This window comes from Mixophyes fleayi, chromosome 5, assembly GCF_038048845.1.
Source record: "Mixophyes fleayi isolate aMixFle1 chromosome 5, aMixFle1.hap1, whole genome shotgun sequence".
Taxonomy (NCBI): domain Eukaryota; kingdom Metazoa; phylum Chordata; class Amphibia; order Anura; family Limnodynastidae; genus Mixophyes; species Mixophyes fleayi.
The window spans coordinates 98,065,938-98,093,341 of NC_134406.1; the positions used below are offsets into that span (position 1 = coordinate 98,065,938).

Here is a 27,404-nt window from a genome sequence, read left to right on the forward strand (position 1 = left end):
CTAGGAAGGACTTACAAGCATATGAAAAGAACACTGCAGGGAATGTGATGCCTGAGATACTCTCCAGCTCATTGCCGGATATCAAAAGTTCGGAAGTAGACATCACGGAACACGTACGCTGTATATTCATGCATGCAAAGAAAAGAATGAACATACTGCAACAACACACACACAGCTGAATGTTATGATGAGGTCTCATTGTGTGTGTGTTCTTGGGAGTCTTGTGGTGCAATAATAAACCATATAATCTGGTCAATGAAAGTCTGGACTCTGCACAGCCAACTCCTACTGAGATCATCACAGCAGTGGTTTCTCATTAAGTGTTTACCTTTCTCCAGGACCAGAAGTTGCTCTATTGGATATAGGATTTTGTATACAGTCGTTGACATAATACATCATAAAACAAAAGTTGGCCTTCTAAATTTTAGAAATAATTATTTTCACCATATTATATTTATGTACCCAGGTAACATGCAATTAGTAATGTGTTGTATCTGAAATATGCTTTTATTATAAAATATACCTATTCAGACAGATAACAATGAAACAAACTACAAGGGAGACATCACTAAAAGTTAATAAATGAGAACCTATTTGTTGAGTCACACTAGTCATAAATTATGTACCACATTGTGTTATTACAGTATACTGTAGTTATTTTGTCTATCGAGTCCTTGTCTGGAGGTGGCATTCAATTTTTAATTAATATTATCAAGTAATTTGTTTAGAGAATAATGCTATTTATTTGGCATAATTTTCAGTATCAGGTTTGGAAGATTGTGTCTGGTAGATGTTATGGCCAATAATCCCCCTGTTTAGCAATGCTGCCTAGCAAACAATACCACTTCTGAATGCAATTCTCAGCATATTATGTGTGCTGTACACTGTAACATTCCTTGGCTTGTCTCTACTTATAGTCACTGCAATTTAAATATGGAAAAAAGTGGAGTGTGATGAAAGACATGGTTAACTGTATATTATGGGAAAAGCCCCTTATCCAGAAAACTGTAAGACCCAAGGATCCTGTATAGTAGATATAACCATATTTGTATTATGTATTATGATCATGCTCATGGGTCATATCATGATAAGTGTTATAGTACACTATGTCCACATTGAGTATACCACATCACAACATGTCTGCCAAGCAGCAATGTGCCATATGGAAATGTTGTTAGATGCATCGGAAACTATGGACTATATCACAAGGTCTGACCATACTTGTTTGATACATTATGATATTTCATAGAGCCTGAACAGATTTATTTAAACAAGAGATCTTCAGAGAATAGGTTCTTTTATGGCAATAATAAATTCAGAGAAGTATGTAAAATACTGACACAGCCAAAGATACCCAAAGTTGCCTTAAGCTTTCCAAGACAGATATCTATGACAGTTATCATTTGCTAAGTTGCAGTCCTGGGTGCAATTATAGAAAAATAATTCAAGATACACTTGAGTTCCTTTTAGAATTAAAATGGCTCTAATGTAAGTGAAGTCAGATTTAGATAAATTGATAACGTGTAACACATATCTGTGGTATCAAAATGTATAATGTGAGTTTTACTTTCTTTGTACTGAAGTTGTTAATGATTACTCCCTCAAAAATTATTAGCAGAGCAAGTAAGTCCAGATGTGACAAAGTATGATCAGCATTGGCAGGTGCTCCATTTTAGGCAATAACAATGAAAGCTGATTTTTATATGTAAATATATGGCAAATCTTTTAGGGTTATTTAATTTTGCAAATATAATTTTGTAACAATGATGTACTGACACTACACAACATTTTCAGCAGGAGGAAGGAAACGCACCTGGAGGTGTATCATGTTTCCACTTAACTTCCTTAAGACCTAAATCCAAATTACATAACGCATGAAATACTTGAGGTCTGTTGTCTTAGCTTAAGCAGTGCTCCTGAAGGACCTTGGTCTACACAGGCAGTTTGGCAAGAATTCCACTTAAATCCATGGGGACATCCAGCGCCAAACGGTTTAAAAATTAGTTATAAAAAAATAAGGATATCAAGATAAATAAAGGACATTTGTTGTTAGTGGGAGATTTCATGTAGTGTGAACGTATATTTAATTCCATGTTTGCTGTATTAGAATGCATATATCCAAGGTTTAGCTTTAGTATTCATTTGTATTTTATCAACTGCAAGAACCAGCATTGGTATCCCGATCATCCCTCTGTGTTTTCTTTAAAAATATTCTATAACCACTTGTCAAAGCAAATTGACACTGTGTTAAATGAAGAACATATTACAGAGTCTCATAAGGCACATTTTCTAACATCATATAACAAATGTGTTACAATCCTGAGGGTATTAGTAAGTATGGTTGTCACTTTATCTTTCAAAGGGAGTTCACTATGCTTACAGGGATGTTCAAGTTTGTCTGATTGATCTGTGATGATCAGTACATCTGTATATCTAGTACTAGACCAATACTAGTACAATACCACCTCTACGCTGATGACACCCAAATCTATACCTCTTCCCCTGACCTCTCTCCTTCTGTACTATCTTGTGTAACCAACTGTCTAAAGCTCAACATGTCCAAAATAGAGCTTATTACTTTCTCTCCTGTCAGAGTCACCACCTGCCCTCAAATCTCCCTCACTGTCAATAACATCACAATTTCCTCAGTCTTCCAAGCCCGCTGCCTTGGTGTCACACTTGACTCTGCCCTCTGCTTTATTTCTCACATTCAGACTCTCTCCCTGTCCTGTCGACTCCACCTTAAAAACATAGCCAGACTACGCCATTTTCTTACTCACCATACTACCAAAACTCTTATTCATTCTCTCATCATCTCCCGTCTTGGCTATTGCAACCTACTGCCATCTGGAACTCCTGACACCCATATAGTCACACTTCAATCCATCCTAATGGTGCTGCAAGACTGATCTTCCTCTCTCACAGTACCAGATCTGCTGCACCACTTTGCATATCCCTACACTGGCTCCCTGTGTCCTCCAGAATCAAATTGAAATTACTTACCTACAAAGCCTATAACACCACTACCCCTTCACACATATCATATCAAAATACTCTCCCTCCCTCTTAGATCTACCTCTGACCTACACCTTGTCTCTTATTTGGTAAACACCTCTCACTCCCGCCTACAAGACTTCTCCTGTACTGCTCCCCACTTATGGAATTCTCTACCATGTTCAATGAGACTTTCCCACAGCCTACAAATATTTAGACGCTCTTTGAAAACCCATATCTTCTTTAGAGGTGACCTTATCCCGATATTGCTATTCACACTAATGCACCCTCCACTCTGAGCCGCTCCTCTTGTTCCAGCTGTGCCCTCTTCCACTTATAATGTAAGCTCTCTAATGAGCAGGGTCCTTCATAAACCTTGTTTTCATGTCTGTATTTATTTTGTCTACCTTGTATGTCCTTGTTTTATGAATATCCTGTTTTCCCTACTGTACGACACTGCGAAGCACTGTGGCGCCTTACAGATCTACGATAATAATACGATAATAATAATACTAGACAAGGATTTCATTCCTACCACCAGATACCATAATACCTGTGTCACACGCTGCTCATTCGGCTTCCATAGACAAAGACTGAGACACTCACATGTGTCTCATTAACAGACTTCAAACCTCTAAGTTCTGATCTGCGTATGTGCAGACTGATTACCTGTCTACTTCTAATTAAGATTCCTATTGGTTCCTGTTTTGGCTCCAGACTTGAAAAGGCACTTCCTCCGTTTCCTCTGGGCCTGTTGATCAAGTTACCTGTCTGATTAGGTTCCTACCTATTCTTTGAGCTCTCATCTGGATCGTCAGTGCCTCTGCTGTGTGGCTACTCCACGGGCTGTACCGCTCAAACTGTACCTGCCTCTGCTGTGTTGCGACTCCACAGGCTGTACAGCTCAAGCTGCACCTGCCTCTGCTGTGTGCTACTCCACAGGCTATACAGCTCAAGCTACAATTGCCTCTGCTGTGTGCTACTCCTCGGACTATACAGCTCAATCTGCACCTGCCTCTGCTGTGTACTACTCCACGGACTATACAGCTCAATCTACACCTGCCTCTGCTGTGCGCTACTCCATGGACTATACAGCTCAAGCTGCACCTATCCCTGCTGTGTGCTACTCCACGGGCTATACAGCTCAAGCTGCACCTATCCCTGCTGTGTGCTACTCCACAGGCTATACAGCTCAAGCTGCACCTGTCTCTGATGTGTGCTACTCCACGGGCTATACAGCTCAAGCTGCACCTATCCCTGCTGTGTGCTACTCCACTGGCTATACAGCTCAAGCTGCACCAGTCTGTATAATACTGGATCCCTGCCACATCTATTGTGATTATATTGCTAACTGGACTGTTACTCTTTCCTCTGATGTGTGCTGCTCTATTGTGATACCATATACCTGCTGCCTTATTCTTTCCACCTTATTGCTGGACTGTTCATTCTATGCCATATCTATATTACATGCTGATTGTTCACATTGCATATGATATTGCCGGTGGCTCCACCCACCTTGTACTATGCTCCTAGTGTCTATATATATATATATATATATATATATATATATATATATATCAAGACTTTCCTGTTAATTCATCCAGTCATCATTGTACTTTTATCCTGCATCTGTCATCTGTTGACCCTCGGGCTACTACTACCACTTGCCAGTGTGCTACCATACTCTCACTCCCCGAGGATCCGTTCCTATAACACCTATTGAACGGATCCAGAGTCCAGAATACCAAACCGTGACAACCTGCCAATTCTGATTCCAAAGAGACACTTGGGGGTAAATGTATGAATCTCCGGATTCTTCATCTCCGGCGTGTTTAGCCTCTTCAGCGCTTAAATTTAAAGCGGCGCTGCATTGTAAAGGGAAGTTTCCCTTTACAATGCAGCGCCGCTTTAAATTTAAGCGCTGAAGAGGCTGAACACGCCGGAGATGAAGAATCCGGAGATTCATACATTTACCCCTTGGTATCAGAATTAGTAATCAGAATAAACTCTCCTCTATTCTCACCTCCCTCCAAGCTTCTAGATCAATTTTAGTTAGTCCCACCCCTCAGCCCTAGTTTTCCTTACCTATGTTTTATTAACCTTAAATGATCTCAAGTACAGTTTTACAGTTGTACTAAAAGCTCCTACTGCATTCACAGTACTATAGCATTTAGTCCTATGTTTGTTTCATATAATTAATTCCACGTCCTGCTCCTTCTTATTTATTTAATAGCCATTTATTGTCCTCACAGCTTAATATCATGTCCATTTACATATAGTTCATCCTGCACCCAAGCCTCTGTCTCTACTTTATGATGCTCTTCAACTACATGTTATGTATATAGCGCAGTCCTCTCACTTTCCGTATCTGCTCTTAGCCCACCTCCAATCAGTTCCAGCTAATCCACTAGTGGCAAAGGCGTGGTCAAAGCAAGTTCAGCACAGAATATCACACCATTTTCTTTTTTAAAAGACAGGACACAACAATTGCAGATTTATTTAAACTCAACCTTGAAAGAATAACAAGCCAGGCTTGCTCACCTCATATAGCTAAGACTGTATACACAGTAAAAATGTCACTCTTGGGATCCTGACACACGTTCTGTCAATACAGCTGCACACACAAATTATCAGGAGGACAATAGGCTAAGACTGACCTTTGGATACATCCCTGAGTATTCTTTACAATCATCTATTACATATTGTTGTAATATGACTCATGATGCTTGATGTCCTTGTCACCAGTCACATAAAAACACATTTTAAAGCATAATTCTTTTATTTGATGACATCACTGCAACTCCCCAAACTGATAATATCTAATGGTAACTATGGGGTACAGCACATTTGTTATATTTGTACTCATGCTTTTAGAATTGCTTTTAAATGTCAATGTCCTGAACACAGTGATTCAAATAGGGAGAAAAGTTCTAGTGGTATATTTACTCGGCATTTTGCTGTTATTTTTCTTAAATGGCAATTGTACTAAAGACAAAGCCCATCAGGTTTTGTCTTTAATAAAATTGCTGGTTTAAAAAAGTGACAGCAAAGCACTGAGAAGCTGAGTTCTTCAGAACCGCCGCTTAGTATAAACTTACCTCCTAGATTGATGTTGGTAAAATATTAGGCAGCACTACACATGAGACAGATATAGCATATGTGTACTGAACTATAACTTGATGTATAAAGTTGTGAAATCCCTGATCACTAGAGCCTACAATAGAAGTGGTGAGATAGGTCACTAGACCATTGATGAGCAGAGGCCATAGGACATAGGCCAAGAAAAGACTCTGAGTTCGAAGGGATATGAACTGTAATGTATACTTCCAATTTTGCATTGAATGTGTCTTATTCCAATGTGGGCTTGACTTTTTTTAAATGTAGGAGGAGACTCTTGTAGAGCCCTGTCAATCACTAGGAAGTTCAGTGTTGTGGTCTCTATGCTGGTGGGACCGCCAATCTGCTTATAAGGCCCTGGTTGTATGACCCTACTGCTATGAGATGCAAAGAAAATAGTGATACTCTATGTATTGTAGTAAATAAATAAATTGCTAAGAAACATAAATTAAGGAAATTAAATGTCACCTTTGTTTCCTTGGTCTTGTACATTAATACCATAATAAAGGAACTCCTAAGAGACATATAATATCCTTTTTGTATGTATAAGTATGAGAGAGTTTATTCCTTATAAAAATCCTGGTAAAATGGTCTTGGTCAAATAACTGGGAGAAACGTTTGTCTGAATTGGGTGTGGCTTTATCCAGCCAATGAAGCAAATGAAATTCCTAAAAATAATACAGTCCTAATTGACCAGTATTCAATACAAAGCTTATTCTCATGACTAATATACAATATAGAAAGCACTCTTGTGATACAAGAAGGGGATGGATTAGTGAATAGTAGTCAATACTTGATAGCTTATTTGTACACTGAAATTTAGAGTTGATATTTGTGTGCTACATGAAAAAACAGTCAGTATTTAATTTATGTGCAAAACAGAATACTAATTTGCACACCTTGCATTGTAACATGGTTTTGTCCAGGAGACTGAAATAAGAAGTTTCTTAAGTTAAGATCCTTTATGAAGCAGGCCCCAGGTCACTAATTTTACAATGAGATACGGTATGTTATTGAGTGCAGAGATGTAATTACTTGTGAACATGGCTCTCTCACCTTCTCTTTGATTTAAATTCAATTAATTATTGTATGTACAAATTTCAGTCCTGCTGAGGAATATGCTAGCACTTTATAAAGTATAACATCTTTATTAACCTATATTTCCTGAGATGATTTTTATAGCGCAGCTGTGATGTAATCATTATGTGTTCTGTAACACAAATCATCTTAACTTACTGTGTTTTTTAACCATTTATTAATTTAATCTCTCTCCTCTAAAAAATACTTTTCAAAAAATATATTTAATAAAAAGGAAGGTTATTGTTAACAATTCAGGTTGACACTTGAATCCATCCTTCTATTGTTCCAGGGTGGAGTTGATTATTTTGATAGAGTGGAGCTTGTGCTGCTGAATCCTCTTCCAAGACCCCCGTCACCAGGACAGCGTGCCGAGAGACACAGGTGGATATTGTGAACAGACAGGAATGGGGGTCTGGACTGACAGGCTGTGTCGGTGACATCAGCATGGTTGGAAGAGGGCTGACTAAATATCCACTACCCAACTATATATTGTACATATAATTGCAGCAATATAAATACAATTAAATATGGCAAATTTTATGTCTGGTACCTGCTGTTTGATCTATATATTTCCAGTCTCGGACTTATCATTTGGACATCAGGACTGAAATTCACGACACCTAGACAAGAGCTTCCAAATATTAGTGCAGGTGCACCTTATTTACTGCCCTTATTTTGCCAAAAATGTAATGAGCAGACCAGCTAGATGGCTATTTTATTGAATTAGTTTTGGAATGTATTATTTGAATACAATTTAATGTAAATTGAATCTGCAATAAAGGTTGCAGGTTTTAACATTATTCCATGGATGCTACTGAAAAAGGATTCTTTGACCATTATTAGACTTGTGAATGCCAATTCATATGTTTTTCCCATCAAACATTCAAAATAGAGAATCCATCAGTATGTTATATAAGAAATAAAAGAGAAATGTGGGTCTGAAAAGAATCATACACTACTGTACTCGGGTTGGTGGGAAGCCAGAGGCTAACCCAGGTGAACGCAGCATTGTCCAAAACTATAGTTTGGTCAGATTCTTGTGAAAATCTCCCTCCAACCTTATTTCTTAGTTTACGCTTTACCCAGAGGGAAGAAGACACATCTGTGATTCCTCTGGCAATGGGTCAGTATGCTACAGCTGTGATAACTCTTGATACAAAGAGAATTATGTGTTTCAGATTCAATCCCAGGCTGCTGGAAGATATTCTGTGAACACACACAAGTGTGTGGAGGACTGGGGAGACAGACTTGCTTAGGTCAACAGGTCTTGCAAAGAACTAGGTTTATATTCAGAGTGAGGCTTTCTTCTTTGAATTCCTATCCAAGACTTCTCATCACAAATCAGAGAATATTTTTTGGCAGTGATTTACATTTGTGTGTCATAGACAATAAAACTATCCTCTCATTATTGTGGTGAAGGGAAATCAAAATCTCTGTCTCAATACATCATAGATAAATAGACAAATGTGGTGTGCAGGATTGAGGATGAGTTGCAACTATGACCACATTTCAGATCCTGGGCTTTATAGGAGACTGCACAGTATATTTTAGTAATTTACTATTTACATAAGTAAAAGCAAGGGAGGTATCTGGATAATTAATATTTAACTCTGAGGTTATAATTTCCATTGCCCAGTTTAATAAGCTGATTGCAGTTATTGTTCTACTCTATACCCTTCATTTAAAGACAACTTTTGGAAAAAGATCACTTTTTTGGATTGATCGTCCCCATGTAACATTTTAGTTGGGGTTTCATCCTGAATCTGTCACCATCACTTGAACACAACTGTGAAGCACCCTACGCAGAGGAGATCTTGGCAGTGCTAAAGGACTTAATTTGTCATAAGGAATTAGTTGGCATGGAGATATAGTATTGAATAAGTCAATTGATTTGCAGATTGCTGTGTACTCCCCCACAGGGTAAAATTTCCCAGCCAGCACATACAAGTGTCACTAGTTTCCCATCACACCCATCCCTGCAAGGCTTTTACACTTCCCACTGACTATATGAGCACAGAGAAGGGGAACACAATTCATATTACATTCCTGGTTTGGCAGATTAGAGGGCTGCTGTAAATACATCCTAACTATGTAATTACTGGAGATTCCGTTTCGATCAGAGTTACATTGATAAACAATCGATCATTGGAGTTAATAAATAAATTTCCCTCCAAACCTAAAATGAATGCTCTAAAAGAGCTTGGAGCCAATGCACACATACAATAACTTGATGATATCGAGAAAGTTGGAAACAGCATTGGAATGGGAGAGGGTTTAAAATACTTTTCTTGGATATTTCGAACCTAATTCTTCAAATTCCGATTCGATTTTGATTATGCCCAGAACCAGGAGATATGTCTGTGAATGTAGCCCTGTCTGCTGTGTCGTCAAATGCAAAGGACACTTATTACTGCCTATGATTTCTGGGAGTGAACGGGGCAAGGAAGGGGGCAATTTGCCGTAGACAATTTACAGTCGGGCATGCCAAACTCAAGCGCACACAGCCACGTCCAAATCCAGCTCTGTCCATCTCAAAATTACTTGTTTTTCCCTTGTGCCAGCTAAAGGGATAGTCTAGGTCCTGATCAATAATGATGAGAATCTTCTACACATGCTATAACATGTGTTTGCAAGTACAAGCAACTGTAAAAATGTAATTTACATTCATTAGACATTAACAACATCATAATAAATGTATTTCTTGGGAAAAAAAATTAAAAAACACAAACACTTTTTTTTAAGTGTTTGATCATTAATGCCTTTATTATTAGCAGGTGACATTAATTCAATAATTTTTGTTTCCTGTGTGTTCTTTTGCGAATTTATAATCCACATAGGTATTGGATGTATCCTGCAGCGTCTTGTGTGGTAGAGCACAGCAGACCTGCCCCTGATTTCAAGAGCACAGGTATCTTGAGATCCATGCCTTGATGATTTCTGAAGTACACAAAGCCAAAATACTTTGTACTTTATATAAATACATATAATATAAATGCAGGTTGTGCTCCGAAAGCGTGCCTCGATGAATCAAACCCTTCTTGAGCCTCATTATTACCTGGAGGCATTACACTATTAGGCGCCTATCCCTTCTCCTTTCGTTTTGTGTGTATATATATATATATATATATATATATATACTATATAAATGCCTAGTGGCGTGTGTGAAAAAAACCCAACAAGCTGCAGCACCACCTGCTGGGCGGAGTTATACACTGACCTATATATTTCTTGAAGGAGAAGTGACAGTTGGGAGTGGTTGGTGGTTGCCGGGGGTGACAGTGGGGAGTTTTTAACACCTTAAGTAGCTTGATGAAGGACGTGGCATTGAAGATGAAGGATGAGGTGATAGAGAAAAATGAAGAGGTGGTGACATGTGGACAAAACCACGTTAAAAAAGGGCGCTTGCGTCGGGGAATAACGCTCTTCCCCTGAGGAGGCCTGGGCTAGGCCCAAATGCATGACAACAACCTTTTTAACACCTTAAGTAGCTTGATTTGACTAGAATGCATGAGTATCATGCACGGGTTAACTTGTATTTATATATATATATATATTTATATATACACTCATATATATATATATATATATATATATATATATATATATATATTAAAAAAAAACATACGCCAAATTAAAATAAATCTGTTATGGTCTTCTATTTTTTAAGTGTAGATATCTTTCTTACTTGAATGGCTATATTGAAAGCTGTTATCTTGTCTAAAGTACAACATATTTTAAGTTATGCTTTTATTCAGTATTCTATTCATCCTATTAGTTTTTTTTATTGGTTTGCATTTCTTTCTGTAGTGCTCTGTATACAACATTTATACAGCACATATTTGCTATAGCTACTAAAGATTTAGGGTTGCTAATGTGCTATTCACCACAGCTAAAAGTAGGACATGAAACACATTTTTGGGAATTCCTTATAATAAATACATCACTTAGGTTTGTAGCTCTGCATTTCATCAAATTGTGGGAATGGAAAGCACATTATTTGTATATTTTTACTTACTGAGCAGCTAAGCTACATTTGTGCTACTTCTTTAAAATCATACTAAGTGTTATTTAAAATGAAAACAAAGTGTATTGGCAAGAGACTTACCACAATATGTAGTGTGCACTGCAATGTTTCCCTTTTAAGGGATGTCTACTTTGAAATATCCTCTTGCCATCTTTGTTATTGCTGTCTCTAACATGCCCTCTGTCGGGGATGGTGGAGGGTGCCCTGGACCTTCCCCTCCTTCTCATGTAAGCACTAAAGCATTGGACAGAACATATTATTTAAAACCGTTATTAACATGAAAGCAGAAGTGATACAATTTCTGATTCATGGCTTACAACTATTGTAACAATAGTTTCAAAGCCTTGGCCATATCCAGTCCACCAAAACCCAAAGCTGCTTTGTAACCATGTTGCATGGGGCAGTTATTACCAGATAACAATGGAGAACCCAGGAGAATGAGCCTCATTAAAAATGTGTTAATGAATAGAGTTTTGTCCCATACAGGTCCACACCTTTAAGGCAAATTTTGTAAATTTGACTTACCTCCCAACATTTCAACATGCACAATTGGTGCAAAATAAGCCATGACCCCGAATAAGCAATACCGCCCCCCTGTCCTCCCAAAAATGCCTGTTCAATTCAGGGCAGATGGGATGTATGAATTTCTTAATCGGCTCAGTGACCCCAAATCAACCAATTTCCAGTAAAACCAAACAAGAAACAAATCTATTATTTCATCTACTTTAAGGTACATAAATGATATTGTTAATGGAAGGGAGTCGATTCCCAACAACAACAAAATAAATTATTTGAAAAACACTTTCCATGGACTGCACTAGTTATAGTGACACTGACTTGTAGACAACATCTAGGGCCTGATTCATTAAGGTTCTTAACTTAAGAAACTTCTTATTTCAGTCTCCTGGACAAAACCATGTACCAATGCAAGGGGTGAAAATTAGTATTCTGTTTTGCACATAGGTTAAATACTGACTGTTTTTTCATGTAGCACACAAATATCAACTTTAAATTTCAGTGTACAAATAAGCTATCAAGTATTTGTGTGCTACATGAAAAAATAGTCAGTATTTAAATTATGTGCAAAACAGAATACTAATTTGCACCCCTTGCATTGTAACATGGTTTTGTCCAGGAGATTGAAATAAGAAATTCCTTAAGTTAAGATTCTTAATGAATCAGGCCTCTAGTTACTACAGATGAGCAAAATCACAGCAAATTTTTGCACAAATAAAGTGGTTTGAAACCAGCTATCTCACAGAGGTGCAAAGTGCTGGCGGTACAATCTTCCAGTTCAACTTCTGGTTAGCCATTTTCATGGAATGCCATTCACTCTGCTGTGTGGTTTGTAGTTTAGTTAAGACTGGGAAAACTTATGACAAGATTCTATCAGGAAACATGCAAAAATGTACAAATGTGGAATGAGGACAATATACTGCTTAGTAGAACAGTTTGCAACATTTTGCTCATCTCTACTAACAACAGAATAATTCCCTACCACACACACACACACACACATATACAGAAACTAAGGTCAATTTTGTCAGAAGCCAAATAACCTATCAGTATATTTTTGGACTGTGAGAGAAAACTGGAGCAAGCAAATACGAGAAGAACATAAACTTCACACAGACAGGGCCCTGGTCAAAATCAAACTAATGACCACAGCGCTATGAGGCAGCAATGCTAACCACTGGGCCATCATGCACAAAATAAACTAAAACTACTTTACTAGTACTAGTTATTATATGTTTCACTAAGTTTTTCTCTTCTAGGAGCTAAAAATCAATTTAACCAAAATGTTCTTTTAAAAAGGTAACACATTTACTATAAAATCCATTCTATGCATGTGTAATAAAGCTATGATCTATATTTAGGAGTCTATTTATCAAAGGGAGATAAGCCCTAAATCTGGCCAAAATGCAAGTTTTCATGGGATTCAAGGCTTATCCCTCCCTATTTATCAATAACCCTGGCCGGTAAGCACTATCGCTGGTGGAAGCTTATTTAACATAGATAGTGATGGTACTATGGTGGTGTATTGGAATGGTGATAGCTTTTTTTCCTGTTTTATTTAAGGTTTTTTGTTTGTTTGTTGCTTTTTTCATTTTTATAATTTAATTCCTTTGTTTTTTGAATCTGGAATTGGAAGAACAAGTCCAGGCTTCCAGTTCCAGCGTGCATGAGTGAGCCGGCAAACCAGCTTATGCGTTGGCAGATTGACAGCCAGTATCGCCAGGGAGCTAAACATTGCTCAGCTGCCCCACAACTTTTTATTGATAATTGTGTGGCCGAAGATTTTCTAACTCTGCGATAGGCAGCGATAGGAAATCTTCATAGCCACAGGGTCTTGATAAATAGACCCTTAACTTTCAACATCTGTTTGACTGTTTGTATTAATGCTCTCCCGTGTTTAACTATCTGTTCCCATATGGTAATGTACAAGCTTGTAGAACATCTTCACAAGTATAACATTTGAGAAACGTATTTCTATGGGAAAAAAAACAGCAGCTGTTTCTTTTCTTCCCATGTGTCTACTAAAACCTTACGTGTTTGCATTAGAGAACAGAAGTGAAATACAGTACTAAACATGGTCACATGAAATCACGCATGCATGCTTTATAACTACAGTAATGTATTACAGACAGTTATTTTATTTTAGTGGGAGACTTATGTGACAGAGTTGCAGGTAGAGAAGAGACTGGAAATCAGTAAAGCTGAACAAAAAAAAAAAAAATAACACAACTTAGAATGCAAATATTATATATGTCTTGAATTATCTGGTTGTGATTAACATCCAGCCAGAAACATTTTCCATAGCTTCATAAATTTGGGTGGCCCATGATTTAAAATGGTGATGCTACTGCTTGGTTATTCTGTATATGAAAAAGCGCATACACAAAGAAGGACATCTATATTAGGAGAGAATGCAGGTTGTTCATGGATTGTGGAGAGGTTTAAAAACAAATATAGGAAATGATGCCAGGAGTATAACTTATTGAATTCCATAGTAATATTTTGTCTCTAATCATTTAGGCTGCCCTATAACATACAAATGACATTGGTGTAAACCAGTTTTACGAACTGCAAATAAATTACCCTTATTTTCAAGCATACATGCCTCCCAACATCCAGAATTTAAAAGGACTATACATATTTTTGGATATGCAAAGCGACATGACCTGTCAGAAAAGGGATAGTTTTTTTCACTGAAATTGGGATAGAATGGAGAAACGGAAGAATGGGTTGGGTGGATCAGAGGTAAATGTGCTGCCTGACTTAATATTAAGTAAGATTCAGGGGACCTTGGTGGGTACCTATTCTCCACTTGATCCTGGACATTCTAGAATGTCAGACCTCATGACATGTTCAAGGATAGCTTTGGCTATAGTTTCACAATTAAAACTTGCATTATCCATGTGCATAGTATATTCATAATAAAAGCACAGACCTATAAACAGCATACACATATAGCAATTGTACCTATACATAAACCCTGTCCTAGAATAGTTATAAAGTCACAGTTTATAGTTCTCAAATATCCCATTTTCAATGCGAGGAATTCAGCTATTGGATTCATACATATCCATTTTCCCTATTGTGTTTTTATAATAGCCTCTATAAATGTATTTTGTTGTAATCATTACCACCATTGCCATAGAAATAATTTGAGAAAACTAGTGGTATCATCACCACATTAACGTTAATGTTTTGCAATAACTTGAAACAGAAGTAACACATAGTGACAGAAACATAACTCGGCTTTTTAGATTACAATGAAGTTGAAGAGGTGTCAGACTGAAATAGGCAATGCTGTGTCTGACCATGGAGTCTTTATTTTACATGCATATAAAGCTCCCTTTAATTTAAAGACCATTTTACACAAAAAAACATGAGGAGGGAGATGACAGACAAGCAGTGGTAGTAATTATCTGTTTGTAATTATCATCATATTATATCACTAAGCATTGCTTATCCAGAGAGGTATATATGCCTGAGTGTAAATCATACTTGCCAACTCTCCCGGAATGTCCGGGAGACTCCCAAAATTCGGGTAGGTCACCCGGACTCCCGTAAGAGCTGGCATGTATCCCGCATACGGCAACTTGCTCCTCAAAATGATGCGATTTGCGGTGAATCGCGTCATTTTGGCCCCGCCCCCTCAACAAGAACAACATTTTGTCATGGTGGTCGGGGCCAAAATGATGCGATTCGCTGTGCCCTGCCCCTCCCGCCCTCCAACCACGCCCCCCTGCCCGGGATCTCCTGGAATTAAGTTTCCAAAAGTTGACAAGTATGGTGTAAATTGCATACATGTATGAGTGGAAGTGGATGAATATTAATACTAGTAATCAGGTTGTGGTGTAAAGGATTTGTAGTTGCCTAGCGCTAGTGCACAAGTAAAAGGCAAGATAGGGGATGGGCTGACAAGAAGCCCAGCATACCAAACCTATGAATACATATTCCTCCCTTATGCAAATAGCATCAAGATGTTGACGGGTGTCAGGAGTAAGGTAAGAGTAAGACAATATGAGAAGAAATGTGATTTCTAGATGCAGTGTTTTGCTTTTGTAATTTAAATCAGAAGTGGTTTGTTGTATTTAAGGGCCTTGTTGTTTTTTACGCCTTAGGTATTTCTGACTACTTTGTGGTAATATGCTAAATAAGCCCCACATATTGCTCTGTGCCACCCTGGGTCATTGTATACTATTGCTTGTGATTTGTATTGCTCTATGATATCAAATAAGAAAATGATGGGAAAGGGGGGTGGTTGGTGGTGTGAAACTTGTGAAAGTATCCTATAAACGATACTACATATATGCTACTGATCAATTGGAACAACATCATTTTTCTAGGAGTCCAGTAGCATTTTGACATATGCAATTTGAGGGTAAAAGACATTTTTAGAATTAATGCTCTTTAAACATAGCAAATCAGAAACTGTGCTGTCGCTGAAAACATTGTGAGACTTACCAGAAGCAAGCTTCAATAAGAAAATCCTGAATGCACATGAAGGATTTGGCCTGCAGTGCTGAGCGTGTTTTGGAAGAACTGGTACATGTTACTAAATGGAGCAGTTATAATAAATATATGTCGAACCTGTTCCTCTCCCAAAACAGCTAAAAAAATATCATTAATCAACTATGCAAAGTGATACCATGTTTTCTGAATCGCTGACAAAAACTTAATAAACGTAATAAAAAGTTTGGACAATCATGTGAATTGTTTTATTTAGTATAATGTCAGTATGATACAGTCTTTTTAGCACGTTCAGCATACATTTGCATTTTACTCCAGGAAAGCTAAGGATGTTCATTCGTTTTACTCTTAAAAACGAAATAAAGAAAAACTGTGCCAATGATAAAAATCTAGACAGTACATGGCCAGGTAAGACTGATCTGAAAAGAGTACAGTATTCCTATGAACAGTGATGTAATAAATAAGCATAGGGCCTAGAAGCAACATGATACACTGTTCCATGTTTTGAAGGTTATTAATTAGTGATATGAAACTTTCACCTCCCTTCCAAGAGATCCTGGAGGGAAGGTGCAAGGGGCAACTGTGAGGGTGTAATGATGCAAATTCAATGGTCATCATGCAGTGGGAGTCAGGCCATGATAACACAATTCACATCAGGTCCCATCCAGTGTTATACGATGTTGCGAATCACGCCCATCCGCAGAGATGGCCTGATGATGTGAATCTTGTCATTAAAGCCCTGCCCACTTCACAAGTAAATGAAGCAGTGATCCAGTAGAGTGGCCAGAAGGATTCCCTGAAATTTGGGAGTCTGGTGGACATTCCAGGAAGTCGGGACAATGCAAGACTTGTGGAAATAATAATTAAGGGAGCAGTTGAAGCTTTATGGAAACACCAAAATCCTGTAAGTTTTGTTAACGTTTCGACCTTAATGAGAAATTATTGAAGTTTGAGAGGTTAAGTAACATTAAACGTTAGGTTGTATATTGCTCACTTTTGGAGTAAGTTTTTCTTGAATATTTTATGGCAAAGTATAGAAGTAAAAATACAATTTCATGGCATATTCTATATACAATTTGAGGTTTCCAATGCTGTCTTTATACGAAAAAATAGATTAAGCAAGTGGCTGAAGTTTAACAATTAATTTTTCTGTTACACTTTCAACAAATGAGGTAACTCTAATAAAATGGGAAATAAAATATCCGGAACATAAATGTGTTTTTAAAATACAAATATACAATATTTTATCTAGATACCTATTATCCAGAAAGTTCTGAAAACCAGAAAGTAAAAAGTAGACATTTGCTCAGTGATAATGTTGTATGATGACTACACTCCTTTCCCTGCGTTTTATGGGACTGAGTCATTAAGGAGAGTAAAGCAAAACATTTAGTAACTTTGCACCTTGGAAAAACCATGTTGCATTGGATGGGGAGGTAAATTTACAATGTGAGGATAGATTTATATTTGGGCTAGGACATGTCCTAGATCAACTTTAAATTTTAATGTAAAAACAAAGCTATCAAGTTTTTGTGTGCTACATGAAAAAGCAGCCAGTATTTTCCTTATGAGCAAAATAATAAACTAATTTGCACCCCTTGCATTATAACATGGTTTGTCCATTAAAAAATGTACTCCTTTTTTTTGCCTTTCTCTCCTTAATGACTCAGGCCCTATGTAATGTTGGTAGCAATGTGTGGAAGAAAACAGTAATTTTAAAGGTGTTTTTCTACAATTTAGGTATGGTACTGTAAATTACAGAAAAATGCATGTCCAGGCATTCTAGATAAAAGATTTCATACCAGTATAGATGCTAATTTCTTCGAATGCCAAATTGGATTGAATATACAAGTAGTGGGCTTGCAAATTGCAATTCACCTAAAACTGTGAAAATAATACAAAAAAATGTTTTACTATGCAAAGATAAATAAAAGAAGATAAAAGAAGCATAGTAAATCATGCATAACATATAGATTATAAAGGAATTTCATGTTTTGGATTTAACCCTAACCTGAAAAATACTGAAAAATCTCACTTAGGGTTTTCCTGTGATTTCATTTAAAACCTAAAAAAAAAAAGAAATCAGATTCCTCTGTGAACTGGTTACCACACCAGCTTTCCCTTGTTCACTTCTGCTTCTGCTCACTCTCTGCCCCTAATCTAGACCTGGAAGTGATCACATGACGTGTCATTGGCTGGTGTGTGGCGGTTAGAGTGCAATCTCTGGTACAGTGGAAGATAAGCTTCAGATGGTTGAGGATTGGGGCAGCATGCTGCTCATTTGTAAATATTTTACACAGTGCACTGTGTATGGAAATTCTTTTATTACAGATTGCAAGTGCACCTGACAATGTACTTCTCCACCAGTCTGGTCCCAATAAGATCATAGGCCTTTTAATGTTTTTGTTTACTTTAAACAGTGCCGGCCCTTCCAATCATCATTTTTCAATCAGTTTTCTTCTTTTTCATTTTCAAATCCGAAAAAATTCAGAAACAAGAGACATGCAAAATAAATCTAGAGCCGGATCGCGATGAACAGAATTTCTGGCTCTTCGTACAACTCTAATAATAATAAGATTCCTCATGCTTTACATTTCAGGAGTTTTTTACTAGTATTGACTACTTTCACATTAATGATATGTCTGCGAAAATATGACGATATGTATATTAACATGTTCTTGCTCTATGGTCTTTCGATCGGAGATCGAAGAGGAAATTTAGAAGTAATGGTTGGATATTTAGAAGTGGTGGTCGGATATTTAGAAGTGGTGGCATGAAAAATGTAATATGAATTTAAGTGAACGGAAATTAATAGTTTTACAATGAAGGCAGAAGAAGAATTGGCAGTATGGCAAACCACCCTATACACCTCCACTGCGACCACTGCCTGTGACAGTAACAAAGACTGTATCACAGGTCTGTCTATGCTGTGTGATCTCCAGTTATCAAATTATCAGAATGTTTAGTAAGCCTGAGCAAAAACTAATCTGATTTAAATGGGTAAAACAGTTGATTCGCCCCCGCATATGCTAGATCAGCTTTTGTATGTGTGTGCAGGTTTACTGTCAAGCAATCATTTAATCTTATAAATAGGAAGCTGCTTTTATCTCCTGAAGACCTTGGGCTTAACTCATACTTGCCAACTCTCCCGGAATGTCCGGGAGACTCCCGCATTTTGTGAGAGTCTCCCGGACTCCCGGGCGAGTGTGGCAATCTCCCGAATTCTGCCCACTTCACTAGGAAGTGCCCCACTTCCTAGTGAAGTGGGCAGAATTAGATCCCAAACGCCGCGATTCCCGGTGAATCGCGGCGTTTGGCCCCGCCCCCGCTGTCAAATGACGCAATTTGCGTCATGACGTCACAGGGGGCGGGGCCGAAATGACGCGATTTCGGCCACCCCGCCCCTTCACGCCCCCCTCCACTGGCTGGCTCCCGGAAGGGAGCTGAAGAAAGTAGGTAAGTATGGCTTAACTACTGGGGTATCAGTTGATATGGCATCTGGGAATTTAGGGAGCCCACCAGGACAACTTAGCTATCTAGGCCTTTGTAACTACCACTCATGCTGTTCTGGGGCCTAATGGGTAGCAGGGAGGAGTAGTGCAGTGTGTCAATAGTGTATAATAAGCAAAACACTTTCAAGGACGTTAAAGCCCCAGAATGTTGTACATGCATGCTGACATTCTAGGGCTGCAAATTAAATACTGCTCCGTGGTGAAGGGAAATACAATTCATCACGCAACAGAGCAGCAGACGAGAAAAAGCAGGTGTCCCTGTAAGATAATTGGGGGAAGGGGAGTAGAGGAGATTGGAAGGTGTTCCTGCTTAGAAATCCTAGGGTCCCCTCAAAATGTTCTAGTGTTCACCTTTCATCACCAACGTTTATATATAGTGCCAGCAAATTCCGTAGCACTTTACAATTGGGAACAACACAGTAATAAAACAATACTGGGTAATACAGATAGAGAGGTAAGAAGGCCCTGCTCGCAAGCCTACAATCTAGTTATGTCCCTGCTTGAAGAGTTGAAAAAAGCCACATAACCCCTGTTCTGCAGCAGCTACACTCTAACTTAGATTAAATAAAGTATAACATATGAGTCAGCCAAACTCTGCAAGAAAAGCTGCCTCTATCCAGGGAACCAAATGTTCTCATCCAAACACCTTGAAATAATCACCTCTGTTCAGAGACATGAGTGTTTGAAGTTAAAATCATTGAGCCACAGGTGCAGTGGAGCAAAACTGCAAAAATATATTTAAATTCTCTGCAATGGCCAAAGTATATGTCTCAGAGGACCACATGAGCAAGGTACACACCTGCATTGACACAGTCATCTGAGGAAGCAATAGTAAAAATATATACTTGTACTCAGTATAGACAATGGACAGTATACCTTTTCAGCTTAACACTTTGGAGCAAAGGACCTAAATCATGTTTATTGAGGCCTCATGGCAGACCTAACAAAACTGACTGTGGTGTAAGAGGGCAGTATAAAGTAGCTCAAGATGACCTTTATTTGTTGTTCTGCCCTACAGTGGTAAACTGTATTTGTGTCCTATAATTCTACACTAACATAAGTGGCTGTCTAGTCAAAACAATCATGACAAAACATAATGTTTCATTTAGAACTTACCTGTAGAACATGGCATAGTCAACTGTAGAGTGACAGTTTTGGAAGTCCCAGGACTTTAACTTCTGGCATTCCCTGTGAGCTCGGAGTTTCACCTTAACAGTCCCTTGACACAATTCTGGTGCAGTCTTCCTACGAGGGCGGTTACAGAACTCATTAGATTCCACTCTCCACGAATCACCAAAGTCATCCACGTCAAACTTGAAGTTCCCATCACTACCTATGAGATCATCTCTTTTGTGTCCATTGTAGTTACCACATAGACCACAGAGTTTCCCTTTCAGATGTGGAGCTGCCATCACTTCTACAAAGCTGTCCCCATCCCAAGATATTTCCAGACCTGAATATACAGAGATAAGAGATTTTCTTTATGCATAAACAAATACATAATAAAATGCAACATATTCTTACTCTACAATCAAACAGAATGAGGGGTCAATTGAAGATTTCACAGAAATATAATTTATTATGCTGCTTGTATCAGTTATGCTTGTATAGTGGTTTCAGAACATAGGGCTTTTAATGATGTTTTATGATTACTTACATGTATGTAGGTACATAATTTATATTTAATATTCAAGATCAATACAAGGATTTGTCTAACAAACTTTCATTCCAAGGACGATACATATAAGAAAGAAAGTTTCAACTGGAGCATATGATGTTTCTTTAATATAAAGGTGGTTAAGCTATTGACTTCCTTGCCAAATAAGGTGGTGACCAAAATCGCCAAATAATGAACAAAATGTAAAAATTGATCATATGTCTTTCTTACAAGAAATGGTATCTGTAGCTATACTTATTAGAGACATCAAGCTCTGGTCCCTGCTGACTCTGGCCTTTGTAGTTGTACTACCGTATTCCAACCAGAGGTGCTGCTCTGTCTTGAACTTCTGCTTTCCCAGCAACAACTCCCTGAAATCTTGGCCAAATCATTGGTGAGCTTATGCTGTCACACAGTTTATGGAAGATCAAGAAGTTATTGACTACTTACTACTTTCTGTGCCTGTTTCAGGATTGAAGACCAGTCCGCTAATATAGTGGTAAGCAGACAGGTGAAGTACTGCAATTTGTGCACTATTTTCCCTCTGGACGTGAAAAGTTTGGGTGTTTTTTTTCTGAGACAAACTTTGTGAACTAATGGGACTTAGTTGTGGTTGTTCTAGATATTCAACTGTTTAATATTGCCTAATATTGCTCCTAGCTTGTTATTTGGTATATAACAGAAGCGCACCCAGGGGGCGGACCTAGTGCCTGGAAACTCCCTTACCCAGCCTGGGGCACTGTATACTTGAGGTGGCTGGACCCTGCCGCATTCTTGTTTTGACTAAACAATCGTCGATTTAGCTGCTTGCAATCCGCCACATATCCCCAAACATTTAACATCCCAGGGGTATATCTTTTATATTTATCAAGTGGCGGTTATGTAAAAACGCCAATTATCTGCGGTTTACAGTCATTTTCTAAAAGCGGAAATTTTATTTAAGACAAAACCAGATGATGTTTTTCATAACCAACGCTTGATAAATATACCCCTCAGCCTCAAACCACCCTATAGTAAATGCGTCGGGTTTGGAGCACTAAACCACTGGCAATGTGCGGTTTTAAACCGTCAACAAATACAATTTTTAATAAATCTACCTCATGGTATTGTTATAAGTGCCTATATAAATGTTACAATAGAAATAAAATATTCCCATGAAGCTAAATACCTATAAAACTGAAATGGCTATTACAATAGCTAAAAAGTTGAATATTAAATTCTCTCATTTTAGTTTTAAATCAATTTTCCACATGTAGAGTTGGATGTATGATGTTTCTTCTTGCAAAATATGCTTTTCCGATCTACGCATGTGCATCAAAAGAGCATATGTATATATATGTGTGCAGATTTTGTTGCACACAACAGGCTAGGGAAGAACGCTTCACTTTTCTGCATACATTCCGAAACGCAAATGTTCCAACACTACATGAGCTCCTGTATCTTTATATCTTAACTAACACATTTTCTATGACAATAATAAGCATAAGTAGTTAACAGAAAGAGAGATGTATACTATGAATGCTTTACATTTGGGCTACAGCCTGCATTTAATTATATTATTTTATTGAATAAAACAAATGTGTTACTTGTGGCTGATGCTTTGTTAGGACTTGTGAAGAATGAAATGGTTTTATGTCTGCAGAAGACTTTGAAAGTACAAAAGCAGTGTTTACATTTGTAATATGTGAGCTATGAAAGATTGTGTATAGTATACCCACATAAAGGGTTTATGTGATTGTACCATTTAACTGAAATTTGCAAAGTTAAATTAATGGTACAGTATCACTGACTGTGATGTGAATAATAGAACACACAAAAGATTTGGGCGTTGATTGGGCAGATGTGGTTTGGTTGAATCAGGGCGGGCCAAAAGTGACCCAGTTTTGGAATCATTACTGTTGGCAGGTTTGATTGTTGAGCAAATTATTAATCATAGTCCGTGGTCGAAGTGGAGGGTGTATACGGTGGTATGCCATACCACCACTTCAGCTACTACCTTCATTGTAAAGCTATTACATTTCATTCATTTACATTCCCAATACATTTTTCATACCGCCACTTCTAAATTTCCTCTTCCACCACTGATCACAATACTGTGTTTTGTGTGAATACATTTTAAATCCTGGTATTTACCAACAATTTAAACAAAGGAAAGTGAAAAAAAAAACATGAATGTGTAATGTGTGTTACACATAAGGGGCCTGATTCATTAGTGAACTTATCTTGTGCAAAAGTTAAGATGCTTATTTTTAAGAAGAAACGGCGAGATAAGAGTGAAGTTAAGATGGATTTTCATCTTAACTTAAGAAATTCTTCACTTACGCAGTGGATTTTGCTTCTTAGCTCCCTTTTTTGAGCATGCACAGAGTGGATTTGCTTAAGATAAACAAAAAACGGCAGATAATATCACTAATGAATCAGGTCCAAGGTTCTGATCTGTTCTGATCTGTTCTGAATCGCTCACAGTCCTGATACACCTGGAGTACCAAAGCTAATGTTTTATATGCATTTGGCGTCCACTTTGTAATGTAGTGTGTTAGTGTATTTTAGTGTTAAGTAACGATATATTGAAAAACAACAATATAACTTTTTGTTTAAGCAAGAGTGTTAAAACTGGCACAATTACGGTAGGTACTGTCACTTTATTAACCACTGAATGATCAAGGTATGTGACCAGTTTTAATTAAATGACATAGATCCAGTCTTTTAAATAAGTCAAAGATAGCTATAAAATAGCTTATATATCATATCTACCATATATTATAGTACAAACAGTTGAACAAAGTTGAGCTTCCAGTTCCATGCATTTGCCTGGCCCCTGCACATACTCAGCAGAACAGGGGCTCTAGAGCAATAAGTAACCCTTATCGCTCTGGATAGTCTTCACTATAGCAGTTATATGTGACAATAACAAATTACAAGGCAGTGCAACCAACATGGCATAGATATTAAAAAAAAATTAATTTAACAAGATATAAGATTTGGGGCTAGATTTACTAATCTGCGGGTTTGGAAAAGTGGAGATGTTTCCTATAGCAACCAATCAGATTCTAGCTTTCATTTATTTAGTGCAAAATGACAGCTAGAATCTGCTTGGTTGCTATAGGCAACATCTCCACTTTTTCAAACCCGCAGTTTAGTAAATATACTCCCAGCTGTGTAAAGTAACTTTGAGGTGTGTGTTTGATAAAATGTAATGTTACTATTATCCAAACATTTCATGGGTTGTGCTACAGTCATTATATATTGTATAGTCATTCATCATCATCATCATCACCATTTATTTATATAGCGCCACTAATTCCGCAGCGCTGTACAGAGAACTCACTCACATCAGTCCCTGCCCCATTGGGGCTTACAGTCTAAATTCCCTAACACACACAGACAGACAGACACACATACACACACACAGATTAGTGTCAATTTGTTAGCAGCCAATTAACCTACCAGTATGTTTTTGGAGTGTGGGAGGAAACCGGAGTACCCGGAGGAAACCCACGCAAACACGGGGAGAACATACAAACTACACACAGATAAGGCCATGGTCGGGAATTGAACTCATGACCCCAGTGCTGTAAGGCAGAAGTGCTAACCACTACGCCACCGTGCTGCCCGCATTGAAAGCTATTTGGTCTTTATCTACTACTAACTTAAAATAGAATCTTTACGTCTACAAAGACCTTATATGAACTGTAGTAAGATCTTACATTACTTTTTTTTATAATAAATAAACCAACATTTTTGAATGTAATAATTTGCCAGCAAATAATAATAAATCGTCTCTACAAATGTCTTTACATGCACTTATTGTTTTCTTATAGGTTCCAACAGACATCTCTTTGTAGAACTGCTAAGAGATATACTGTATACATAAGGCCAGAACACACAGATGTTTCTCATGCACGACAATGTGGATCGTTCCAAAATAAAATTACACTGTTTTTAATAACAAACATTCAGCTGCTGAATTTGATTATAAGATAAAAGGCACAATAATCCTTTTAATTTGTTTATGTTTAAAAAAAAAGTATTATTCTAGGGTCTATCAGCACTCTCACTGGGCATATTTTAATAATCTTCCTGTAGAAGTGGAAACAAATGAAATGTTTGGATACTTTAACATTGGTAGTATTCTAGCTATGTAAATCTCCCAGTATCCTATTCAAGAAGCTGCTGACCCCATTGAGGCTCATGAAACACTATCATTAAAGCTGTTGGCAATGTTCTAGTAGTGGTGGCCATAATCACAAATTAATTAATAAGGCACTTGGAAGAGTTACCATTCTCTAAAGACAAATGTGTGCTTTTGCCAATGACATGTCTAAGTGATTGATGCTTTAGAAAGCAGTTTTAGAACACATTATAAAGTTAATTTTTAAATGGTAATTGAAACTTGGAAGTAATTTGACTATGTTTGGCTATGCTTCATTATCTGATGTCATTGTTGGCTCTGTACGTGCTGTCCCCTTTCTCTGGCTGGCCCTTAGATAAGGAAAGGATGACAGTAAAAGAGGTGAGAAACACTACCCTGTCAATGTGTTCTTAGATATAATTAATAACCCATTAAACCTAGTATAATTTTTAATATATATATATATATATATATATATATATATATAGTAAAAAAACACGGCAAACAAAATGTTCCTTACACAGATTTCACAGGTTTTGCTGAACCAATTTGCCGTTTATTCTCTTGTCAGGATGGATCATACAGCTTCAGTAGTAGTTTTAGCAATCACACTGAGAATCATACCAACAATGATCAAAATATTTTTCAAAGTCCCACAGCCCTAACAGGGGCTAAATAGGTAGTCTCCTAACTGGACACTGGACACTCTCTGTCGTCAGTCACACCACCCACCTCAAGTCCAGCTATTTAAGCTTTCTCCTAAGCACTGCACAAGCTGTTCCCTTAATTAATTAGACAAAGGTGCTTCACCTGTGTTCCTGTGCTGTTTGTGTGAAAAATATGTATATATATATATATATATATATATATATATATATATACACACAACAGATACCCAATGCGGGCCGCGTAACCCACTTCTGTGTACAGAGTCACTATATAATGATGTTACTAATAGACATTAGTGGAGTAAACACAAAGTCCAAATTGCAGAAGGCAGCCAGTTCCAAAAACAGATGGTGAGTCTGGAATATCTAAAAAAGAAGGGTAGAAGGAACAGGGCGCCACATAGTGTATTACCACAATAAAAAACAATGCTTGAGATGGATAGAGTGTGATAGAAAGAGAGGCACACTAGAAATATATTAGATATATATTGTGATTTTCAGATAGTGATCAGAAAAGACACTTGTACCAACACACTGATATCCCAGGTGTGATCACCACTAATAATTATTAAGCGTACCAGATAAAAAAACTTTTCAGGCATATCCATAAAACTGCTGAGGGTTCCAATAATTCTAGGTGTCTCCAAATCCTCGTTAATAAGGTGAATCACTGGAAAACCACTTGAATCTATGTGGCACAATAAAATAAAGAATACTAAAATAGTATAATACTGTATGCAACAGAATTTATTGATAAAAGTAAGTATCGAACTTACATAAAAACGTTCACAACAATGCACATAAAGGTATCTTTAGGTGGTACTCATCTGGACAGCATGCATTCCCCGCAGGGCAGGTAACAATCAGTCCCAATGAATCTCCACAGCGGATCTCCTGCATAAGTACCCCGATATCCTGCAGTGTGCAATAATCCTCAACGCGTTTCGTCCATACAATAACAAGGACTTCATCAGGAGGAAAACATATAGAAATATCAATATAGTCACGGAGCCCAGCTTTATAACTAGTAACTCCATCTTGGGACTCACGATCTAAAGCACGCTGCGTTTACCCACGCAGACGTGATGACGTGCACAGAGGCGCTGTGCAACCAGCGCATGCGTACTTGTATAGTGATGTCTCATAGACTCGTATTGTGGTGGTGAGTCAAAGGTCTCACTGAGACTGTGAGAACCATATACATAAAAATAGAAATGGGCGCGTGTACCCAAGGCTAATT

At 37.7% G+C, this 27,404-nt stretch overlaps 1 protein-coding gene across 1 annotated transcript in view; it reads right to left on the minus strand.

Annotated features, from left to right (window-relative positions):
- BMPER (BMP binding endothelial regulator) overlaps nt 1-27,404 on the minus strand; it is a 165,269-nt gene that overhangs the window by 16,890 nt on the left and 120,975 nt on the right. The window contains exon 13 of the mRNA XM_075211287.1: nt 20,824-21,160. Within this exon, the coding sequence (XP_075067388.1) occupies nt 20,824-21,160 (337 nt within the window). The remainder of the gene's footprint in view (nt 1-20,823; nt 21,161-27,404) is intronic.